Raw genomic sequence first — 11381 nt, forward strand, 5'->3', positions numbered from 1 at the left:
CCACGTGAATAAGTTTAACACAATGTTATCAAAAATCATGCCGCGCCGTCATCCTGCATCTACTTCCTGTTGTCGTTTTCTTTGTGGTTTCTGCCAGTAGCAACATCCAGTTGTTGATCATGTGATGCAGAAAAAGTGTTTCCGTTGCAGTTGTGCAAAATAAAGTAATTTTGATACAGCCGAGCTTATTGCTTTTAATCGGAAAACAGTTTTTTTTAATCAAAATTGGCATGTTTCTGTAAAGCAAATTCATTTTAAAAATGTAACATTTTCCAATCACATGGTCAATGGAAACACAGCTACCGTGTCCCATTCTTCTTTACAACATTGCTAAAGAAATTCACAACAGCAATTCACACAGAATCTTTTCAGGGTGATCTCACAGACTGCAGAAAAACAATCCCTGCAAACTACAGACAGGTTCAAGTCTGAACTTTGACCCAACACTCAGCAACAAATCTAGAACAGGAAACCTGAAATGGAATCAAACCAGAGTGTTGGACTGGCCTAGACAAAGCCCCGTTTCAACACCCCATTCATTACAAACTTCAGCTCTTGTTACAGTAAGTACACACTGCAAGAAAATGTCTTATTTTAAGCAAAATGATCTGCCTGTGTAGTAAGAGAATTTCACTTATAATAGCTCACAGTTATAAATAAAATAGTTTCAGAATCCATAAAATCTCAATTGAAGTAGTAATTCCTTAGATTTAGTTTTCACAATGAGATTTTTAAAAACTAATTTATGATCAGCTTTTGCTTTTTTTGGAGAATTTCTTTTAATGGGGATGAAAAACAATATAGATGTGCTTACTTCCTGTACACTACACTACAAATCATATGAGGGAATAATTCTTAAATAGAGAAGGCTTGATTTAAGACGCTCTACAATTAATTTTGAAAAGATTGACCATGGGAAAATAACACCATTGAGTTGATCATGAAGATCTCAGGGATGAGAAACGGATGACTCCAGCTTTGATATTTTGTTTTATTTAAACCTGTACATTAGACCCATAGTCAGAAACAAAACAACTCAGAAATGCACAGATTTTGACGTTAATGTCAGTTTTTCTACCTTAGTTTGATAAGCAGAGCAGAATGGCTTTATCTTCCTGGAGTCGGACCAGGAATTTGCTTTTGTGTCGTTTTATCCGACTCCCCTGCAGAACAGGAACAAGGCTGAGATGGTTGGAACGGTCCGCGCCCTCACACCAATCATGTTTGCTCACTCGGTCGGCAGAGTCCAGCTGAGCCCGGCCGCGGAGCTGCGAGAAGGCCGAGGTCGTGACACGCCACGATCAGATACGGCTCAACCATCAAGGCACCAGACGCTGACTGGTTATCAGGACTGAGCCTCAAGGTCAGTAACTTATTGTAACTCAGTCTTTGTTTTTAAACAGACAATGACAACGTAGAAAAAATCTGACATTTGAATCTGAAACATTTTCAACCTGGTCTAAAATTGTTTGTCTTTTTAGCGTCTGTTTGTTTGCTAATTTTGAGGCTAAACAAAATTTGCCTAATTTTGGAATGCCTAACTTTGAGAGTCAGATTTAGCTTAATCTTTGCCTTCCTTTGTGTAACCCAAGAGTGTTTCTTTCTACACCAGTGAAGCCACAGAACTGAACTTTCAGGGTTAAACTACCTCAGTGATCTGGTTTGAACAAACAGCAGAGAGTTATTTAATCAGTGTATGTGTGTGCGTGTGTGTGTGTGTGTGTGAGAGAGAGACATCTGCATGCAACAGTCTGTGCAGGGCAGAAAAACAAAAACTACAGTCACAATCATGAGTAACAAGTGGTTAGCCTTTGTTAAGTCTTGTTTTGTGAAGTCTTTTCTTTTTTTTTTTGTCCGGCACAAGCACAGAAAATCGCCACAAATTATGCCAACAGATCATATATATCCATAAGAGAATTTATAGCTTATCAAAATATGACTTTAAGCAGCGTAAAATACAGAGCAGCTTCACCTGCTCCTACCTCCTGTTTTGCTGGGGAAAGGATCCCTGGCAAGCAGTTACGTCAATATACCAGTAGGTGGCTCCAAACAATCAATGCATAACAATCAGCTGACCACTAGAGCATATTAGTTTTGCATGAAATTCATTAATTGTTTTATCTCATACATTTGCTTTTTGGTTCAGCTCTTTCCTTCCCACAACAGACTGAAGCTGAACACATATTACTGCAGACAAAACGCAAATCCGTCTGTCCATCTACGGTTTATTATTAGTATATGAAAAATGTATGAAACTGTATGTTCCCGGATCCCTTTATAATAGCCTCTTCAGAGACCTGATTCACTCAAAATGATCCTGCAGTCATGATCTAAATGTGTTTGTAAGCTGATTATGGAATTTGTTTGTTAAATCGAGTGAATAAAGTGAAAAACAGGAGGAATTCAATCCTGACGTCTCTCATTAAAGACGAGGTTCCCAAACCAGACACCCTGATGAACACCACAAAAAACGATCGGTGACAACGAGCAATACACAATATACTAACCATACTCTAACCCCACTAACTGCAGCTTTAAGATGCTTCACTCTGTAATAATTTACATAAAACATTGTTTCACTTCTGCTGATAGAAAGAAGGCTATGAAAAATACTTTTAAGGTTCTTATGTTCTCTTATATAGCAAGTGTCAAACTCAAGGCCCGTGGGCCAAATCTGGCCCTCTGTAGCTTTTTACTTGGCCCCGTAGATTCTAGACTAAACATTAAGTGAGCATAAATATTATGTTTTCAATCTAATCAATCCAGTTTTTATCTGTTTACTGCCAAATTATATCAGTCAATCAATCCCTCCAGTTTCTTGCGAATTATCATGGATATTCAAGCAGAACCAACAAATCACCGTACTTTTTTCTGCTAATAATTAGAAGTTTATTGCAGATTTTTCTCAAAATTGTCAAAACGTTGTTACAAGTAAAGCTGCCTCAGCTTTAATTGATGTCAGATTATAGTCCATGAGCTATACAGCGAGTAATAAAAAGTCGCATTTCCTGTCATAAATAAGCGCAAATATTGCAAATAATTCCAACACTTTGATTTTTATTGCATCCTGAAATCCCAGAGGGACTGAAAATTTGTTCAATAATGTTATTAAATTTTAAGAATTCATTGATATTTTAACAGTTTAGTGAGCAGGTGTTATCAATATATTGTTGCACAACTGGCCCTTAAAGAACACTTAAGATCTTGATTTGGCCCACAACAAAAATGACTTTGACACGCCTGTCTCATATCAAAGCTCTTAAAATGAAATCAAAATCGTTTAAACGTTTTACGCCACCCAGAATGGTCCCCACATTCGAAATTAGAGTAAAAAAAACCCAACACATTTTTATGTGGGAACGAAACAGATCAACGCTGCATTTTAGAGAAAAAGAAAAGTAACAGTAGCCGTTCTTATTTGTGCTGTGAGACTCCAGTGACGCCATATTTCATTGTCCTGCAGACGTAACGGGGCTGCTGCACAGGAAAAATAGGAGAGTAATTTTTTCGGAGTTAACATCATTTTCATCTAAAAGAGTCCTGTTTATACATTAAAGAGTGAAATCATTTCCATTGGTCAATAGAATCGGAGTAAAAAAATAGAGGAAATTATATCGGAGTAAAACAAGAACACGCCCACTGAAGTTCCTTAAGTTTCGTTTCTTCCACCATCTTGTTATCCTGCAGTGGAAACGGAGGCAACGATTAGCTGTGTGCCAGGTAAGTCCCCAAATGGGTTGTAGATATATTTTACGTGGGGTTTTATGACTTTTTTTATTATTAAGACTAATTATGATGACGTGCTGCTGTATGGTAGTGGGGGAAGGAGGGGTGCAGCGAGGAATTAACATGGTTGGCTAACTAGTTAGCATGTGTGCTTCAGCTAACTTAATTTAGCCGTTTACAACAATGTAAGCAGAAAAAAAACATCAGTGTTGTACAATTCTACGTCCATTATTTTATTTTCACAAGTCAAGGCTGCCGCTATTTTTAAGCTGAGAAACGGAGTTTAAAAGAGGAGCGAGCTGTACTATCGGAGCTAGCTCTGCTAGCATGTGGAGTCAGTATTCCGCCCACAAAATGGCGCGGGAGGACTATGCTAGTAACTTTTCTTGAACGTAGAGCAACGATTGAAAAAAAAAAGAATTAAAGTTGTGCTTTGTATGCAAACTGTGTAAGTTGTCAGTAAAACATTTTTGATTTACTATTTTGTCTATAAACCCCGTTTATATCGAGTTGTATGGAGCTGATATGTTTTTTTTTTCCGTTTTAGTTGTGGTAATTGGCTAAATTCAAGTAAAGAGCCTAGCCCATTATGGATAGCTGTTAGCCACCTAGTGCTTCTTCCTCATGATGGTTTCAACCTTTTATCTCAATTTTTTATTCACTTTGATAAGTATGTTTATGTGATTATAGAAAAAAATATTATTTTCATGTCATGAAGGATGCAAGCTGTGCGTGTCAAATACAGAGATCGACAGAAATACATCTGTTTTGAAGGCCAACTGACTTACAGTTCGTTTTTGGAATGTGGTGAGTCCTAACAAAACAAGTTTCCAGCATTTTCATATATTGTGTTCCTCAAAAATGTTTTGGGAATGGTGTCATAATGGGTGCTTTATACCAACTTTTCAGATGTATTATTTTGTTTGAGTTAGTTTTACTTTTTATGTCTTATTTTAATTTTTATTTACATATGTTCAAATAATAATAAATAAATAATTTGCTATGTTCACAGCTGCAAAAAAGTTCAGCATCCCAACCTTGGACTTAAAAGTCTTTGATGACTCAAAGACTGAAGTGGATGAGGATGTTTTTGAGCTCCTTTTGAAAGGTCCGAACCTTGGTGTGCTAGAGATTTGTGAAGCACAAAATCTCAATTCAGAAGGTAAGTTTTTTTTGAAGTGTCATTTGTTTATTTTTGTGAACTATTTTTGGTCATTCTTATGGGTTTGACTGGATAATAGGGATATAAATTGCTTTCTAGAGCAGTATAGACATGTTGATGTCCATTTGATATCACCAATCTAGGATGAGATCATCAAAGCGTTCATCTTTGTACCATTTCACACATGTGGAAACATCCTAACATCAACAATTTCACCTATTTCTAGTGTTTCAGTGGTTAATTACAATGAACACAGAAAAATGTGTATGAGTTAGCTGTGTTTGTATCATACTATTTCGTGTGAGAAGAGCTCATCAGGTTTCTTGATAGTGTAATTATGTGGTTAGAGAAACAATTTTCTCAATTTTAGTGTGTTGGCTACTGTTAACTCTACCAATAAAATGTTTAGATAATCCTATGGATCAGCTAAGTTGTGCAGCAAGCAGCTCCTTTACCAGTTCCAGTGGAGAAACTGAAGTGGAGTCCGATGACACCATTATATTGCAACACAGTCCTGCAACAAGACAGAGAGCTGAAGACACCTCTCTTGCCCACGTAAGCTATGCAGATTACGGTGCAGACTTCCATAGAGTTTTTACAAATTTGAATATATTATATAAATTACTCTCTTAAAAGGACTTTCTGTGTTTGTTCCGTCAGCATATCTTTACACATTTTAGTCCAGATCCTTACCAAAGAAGGCTCTGGACTTCACCAAAAATTTAAATTCTTGAAGTTTTTATTTGTGCTTTTTAAACATAACTTTCTATTCTACTAATAACTATTATAGCTCTTCTTATACTATCTCTTTTTTGTGAAATAAAATAGGATTTGTAATTGTCTAGTGTAAGGTGTTTTGGAGATGTATTGATTTATATTTTGTTACATTTTTACCATCACTTAGATGATTGAAAATGTTCTAAAGAACAAACCAGGAGGAGACAGGATCATCAATGAATATGCGCGGACAAAAAGCCTAACAGACAGCAGACGGCGTGACATGGTCAAGATATTGGTTGCGCATATGACAAGTGAACATGGGTATGCTGAAATTATTTATTTTTTCTATGCACCTCTCACAATTACCTTTATTAAAGGTGTTCTTTACACCTTTAACAATGCTCATAGTTTTTGCTGTGTCTCTATAGGACAAGTCCTTCCAGATGTGTAAAAGAAGACTATGCAAAGGGTATTATTACCTTGTTCCCTTACTTGGCTGATCCTAAGAGCAGATTTGGCTATGTAAGTTCAAAACAGAAATTCAACCTCTTGGCTATGGTTTGAGTAGAACTGAAAATGTTTCTCTTTTGCATGCCCTGCATCTGTGCCACTTGTTTTTAACTTTCCAATTTTTAAACCTTTGTAGAGTTCATCGTTCCAGTGTTGGGCTACTACAGCTTGAAGCATAAACATTGTGAAGAGATTTTATCTATGTAATTCAAACAATGTGAAATAAAATCTGTAAATCACAGCTACTAGCGTTCACGGTTGTCTTTGCTTTCACAGCTTTAAAAACATTTATCATTCACCTACTTTTAGGAGCATTATTATAATGCAGAAGATGGAAGTGGGTATCTGGCTTGGAGACTGAAGTTTGTCCAGAGGGAAGCTTCTAATGGACAAAAGAAGGTCCCCAGACTGTCACGAACCCAAACAGGTATATGTATTTATACTTGTGCACATTTCATCCTGCAACCAAACTGCACAATAAGTTCCCAAGCTTTATTTATTAAATCCTAAGATGGAGTCTCACATTCATATCATTTTTTTAGGGGGACCAACAACTGATAGAGACTATTTGAGAGAAGAAGACTGCCTTATGACAGATAGCTTGTGTTCTGAGGCCATTGCGCTGATGAAGCACACAGCTGATGAAGGAACTGTTATGAGGAAGATGAAACAGACTTTCAACTATCGCCAGAAGATGATTCATGACCCAGTGAAGTCATCTAGTATCTTTTTGGACTTCCCAAGATTCCTGGACGTAGGAGGATTGGTATGTTTATCTTCACTTCAGTTTAACCAACAAAGTTTAAGTTAAGGTGGATGTGAGAAAGTTTAACAAAATGATTTTTAAAACCTTCACTTCATCTAGGTTGAGCAAGATTTTACATTGATGTTTGGGGAAGCCATCTCTGCAAAGTTCCTGGAGAAGTGGCCCACTGTCTACAAGCAGAAAGTCCTCAAACAAAGTCGTGGTCTCACACAGTCTGATGACCTTAAGAACCTTCTTGACAATGCTGAAGGCACAACAGAAGAGGAAAATGGTAAGTTGCAATGACTTATAAAGAAAGTGTTTACTGTAACAGAATTTTATATGAATTGGTTCAATATAAGTGCACCTTCTCCTGCCCTCAGTGTTTGGTAAGCTTACTCTGGAAGTATTAACATCGTTGCAAATAAGAGGTTTTGGTAACTTATGTTTATTTTACTTTTTCTTCTAGGATGGGACATTGACATGTCATCCATTTTGATCCTAGTGCACCTCCTGCCACCGTCACCTCATGGGCGCAAGAGACCAGGAAAACTCTCAGCCAGACAAGCCAGTGAACATCTTGTGAAGTTTGTCAAGGTAAGGTTACAGTAAAGGGAACATTTATGTTGATCAAAATTCTCTATTTTTCCCTTTTTTTATATATATATTTATTTATTTGTATTTCTTGTGAAGTTGGTCTTAAATTTAATTTCAAGTGACATTTAAAAGATGCTGAAATGTAATTTGCCTTATCTATTAGAACCCTGTCTTCTTTGAAACCCAAGACTAATCATGTTTTATTCTGTTTTTGCCACAGACAGGAACCAGCATCCAGGAGCACCTTGATGGCATCGCAGAAAGCCGTCAACCATACCTGCTTGCAGTAGGGACTCAGAGGAGCGTGATTCACAAGTACTTCATTGTGATTGACAAACATGCCATACCTTGTAAATCACAAGGTTCTCTTGCCTGTTTTGATGAGCTTTTTAAAGCTCACTTTGTGTTCGGCACTTCATATGATCATAATCTGGTCAATGTGTACAACTTTCTGCAGACCGCCATTTATGAGATAGATGTTGAGACAACTAAAGTGAATCCTAGGGTTGCAGAGTTGAGGGCTCGGATGCTGCGTTAAATAGTTGTTTTGCTATGATTGTTTCAGTATTGAGTTACAATGTTCTGTTTCATTTGTAAGAAGTACCAGACAAATGCTAATTCTCTGATCAAGCACTTAAAAGTTATCCACGGACTTTACTGTTTGTTACATTTGCTCTGCAAACAGTGTGTCTGAATGAGCATTTCAGTGTTTTTCAAGTTTTGTATACAAGAGACGGACCTCATGTTATTTATGTAGAAGAGCTTTACTGTTACAGAGCTTTTGATTTACAGGTGTCATACAGTCATGAAGATGCAAATGTTTATATTGTTCCATACTGTTTCCTGTGAACAATAAAAATGGCTGTTCAAATACTGATTTCTGGTCTTTGCATTGTACTCTTACAAACTCAGCTGTGTATTATAGCTATAAAACAATTGCTTAGTGAGTGAAATAAAGTTAAATTTGGCACTGTTTTAGAATTTAATTAAATGTTTAACTGCACAATATGGAATTAAATTAAATTAGGAGTAAAATTTTATACTATATGGAATAAAATGTTATTCTATTTTGTGTAAAATTTCTTTTTAGTTAGACTAAAATTTTTCTCTACTTAGAATAGAATGCAATTCCCTTTAGAGTAAATTATATTACACTTGGAGTTAAAATACGGTAGAGTACTTTTTCTTTTAAACAACTTGGAGTAAATTCTCTTGGCATTGATTAAAATTTTTGCACTAAATGGTGTTGATTTTAATCTGTAATTTCAACTCTTCCATGAGAGTAAATTTTACTCTATTTAGACTGGGACCAAATGTCTTTTTTAGAGTAAAATTTTTTTCAAATTGAGTACATTTTAATCTGGAAATTTTACTGTGTGGGGATCATGACAGCTAATCTTTGAGCAGGTGTGGGTTTTGGACATAGAAACGTAGTAAATCAGTTAAATCTTGCCGTCCATGGATGATGCATGACACAACCAGAGAGGTACATCACTCAATCTGTCGAGACATTCATTTGAGCCAAACCCACTCACACTCACTTCTGCTGTTACACTTTTAAGCCATGGCTGACAGAAGAGCCCTGAGGTGTCTGAGATTTGTTGTCCAGTTTCATTTAGGCAAAAGTAAAATCGGGTGAAGGGGGGAAAAAAAAAAAACAGCAGCACCCTCATACCACAAAACCTTTACCGCTACCAACATATCCTTCTGAAAGACGAGGCCTATAAAAGCTCTCAGACGTTTTTTTCCCCGGTCTACACTTCAGCTGTCACACCACTCACAATGTAATTTACTGCATCACCACTGCTGCTGTCAACATACATCACCTGGCAGCTCCACCTTCACTCCTGCTGCAGCCTTTCAGCAAAGTCAAACCAAGTCAATGCTGCAGGTTTTCTACATCAGTTAGTCCTAAATGTGGCTCAAAGAAAGCTTTACATTAACATTCATATGCTGAAATGAGAAAACAGCACTTTCCAACTTATTTAATCAACAAAGTACGTCAATATCTTTAAGTAGAACGTTAGTAAATCGTGTAATATTGATATTAAGAGTTGTAGCTTGAAATAGGGGAACCAGTGGGATTTATAATTGCTTGGCTGCTAACTCCATTTAACAATACAAGTCAAACATAAAGTATTCCTCTCCATTTTATTCATTAAAACGCTAAAACAAAAATCTACACAGTGAGATATTTTACAGTAAAATGTGGTGTCAAGAGATACAGAACTGCTCATAATTAGGGAAAGAAAGCATCTTTTACCCAGCTGTTTGTCTGGCAGCCATATTGTGCTACTAAAATAACATTTTCAGTACTAACCAGTAGCTGTGTTTACATTTCAAATGTGATCAAATCTCTGTGGATATTCTGCTAATGTAAAAAAAACAACATGTTCACAATTGTGGTTTTTGTAGTAAATAAGAAATGAAATTAAAATCACTCCCATCAACCACACTGCTGGTTGATGGGAGGAGGCCCTGGGACAAACCCAGGACACGCTGGAGGGACGATGTCTCTCGGCTGGCCTGGGAACGCCTCGGGATTTCCCCGGAAGAGCTGGAAGAAGTGGCTGGGGAGAGGGAAGTCTGGACCTCCCTCCTGAAGCGGCTACCCCCGCGACCCGACCCCGGATAAGCAGAAGATAGATAGATGGATGGATGGATGGATGGATGGATTTATAAGAGCCATGGATTCAACATGATGGAATGACACACAACTTTTTGTGAACTGTGATGCTGAGGAGCTCTGGAGGAGTCGCCTGACCATTGTAAAAAAAACAAACTTTCATCCTCTTACTGCTTCTCACTCAGTAACATGTTTTTGTTTAGACCTTGGCAAAAACATGGAATGGAAACATGGCAATAAAAAAAAAAGGTATTTTTTTAATAAGTGTTGGTGGTGGGATGAGGTGTTTTTTTCGACATTATCAAAATTGGTTTATTTCACAAAACTGCAATGGAAACTTTTTTTTTTTGCATCACAAGTCACATGATCAACAACCAGATGTTGCTGGTGGTGCAAACCACAAAGAAGAAAACCACAGGAGGTGGTAGGAGGATGATGGTGTGACATATTTTTCATATGAACAAAATTATTCATGTATGATTTTATTTTTTTATTATTATTATTTAATGAAAACACAGCAATTGCAAAGTTGTGGTTTTTTTTTTTTTCCACTAGCAGAATACAAAGTTTTGCGCACATCTGTAATGGAAACTAGTTTGACTTTTTCTTTTTAGAGCATCCAACAGACTGAGCAGTCTTGACTAAATGTTACAAATTGTGCTCATAAAATGAAACTGGAAAATGTTTTGAGTCTTAAAACAATAAAATGAGCGGCAGTGACTTTGAATTAAAATTGTTGTTTGGTGACAGAATTCTGGTTTGTACAGAAAAGCGATGTAACCAGAACCTCAGTGCATTCAGAATGTTAAGATGATTGAGAACCACTGGTCTGGACCAACACTTTTTAATACACTTTTCCGTAGTTGTCCAGGATACACAGAAGGATGAACTGCAACAGAAAAAATAAAACTGAAGAAATTCAGAAGAACTGTGATACAATGTCTTATGACAAACTCCATTTAAACAGCTTATGTCCAACATAACGTTCTGCCTGGTATCTGTGAGCTGAGTGAGTGGCAAACCCAACATGACACGCCTTTCTTTCCTCCTGTTCTGACATACAAAATATATTTTTCATATTTGTGTGTTTCACCCTTCGGCAAGATATTAACAGGAAGCATGTTAAAATATTTTGTGGTGTGTGTGTGTGACAGCCTGTTTGGTTAGCGTCCCAGCTAAAGCTAGCGGCGCTGTCAGCGTGGCCTCTGGGCGATGGGCCGCTGCAGGACGGGACGGCTCAGCAGACGGGCTGACAGGCTGGCAGGTGTCGGCTCGGCGGGATCCGGCTCCAGCCA

General features: G+C 37.3%; 1 protein-coding gene across 2 annotated transcripts; it reads left to right on the forward strand.

The window, feature by feature from the left end:
• Window positions 1-3484: 3484 nt before the first annotated feature.
• LOC114138749 (uncharacterized) lies at window positions 3485-8337 on the forward strand. Of its 2 annotated transcripts, none has more exons than XM_028008146.1 (11): window positions 3485-3720; window positions 4417-4533; window positions 4739-4888; window positions 5298-5443; window positions 5793-5929; window positions 6037-6130; window positions 6428-6545; window positions 6661-6884; window positions 6984-7155; window positions 7333-7460; window positions 7681-8337. In XM_028008146.1, exons 2-11 carry the CDS (start codon window positions 4446-4448, stop codon window positions 7996-7998), a joined length of 1575 nt encoding a protein of 524 aa, XP_027863947.1. In that variant the 5' UTR covers window positions 3485-3720; window positions 4417-4445; the 3' UTR covers window positions 7999-8337. The 2 variants fall into 2 exon arrangements, with proteins under 2 accessions (XP_027863947.1, XP_027863946.1); XM_028008145.1 differs by having other exon boundaries at window positions 4445-4533.
• Window positions 8338-11381: the final 3044 nt, after the last annotated feature.

Source organism: Xiphophorus couchianus, chromosome 23 (assembly GCF_001444195.1).
Source record: "Xiphophorus couchianus chromosome 23, X_couchianus-1.0, whole genome shotgun sequence".
In the NCBI taxonomy this organism is placed as follows: domain Eukaryota; kingdom Metazoa; phylum Chordata; class Actinopteri; order Cyprinodontiformes; family Poeciliidae; genus Xiphophorus; species Xiphophorus couchianus.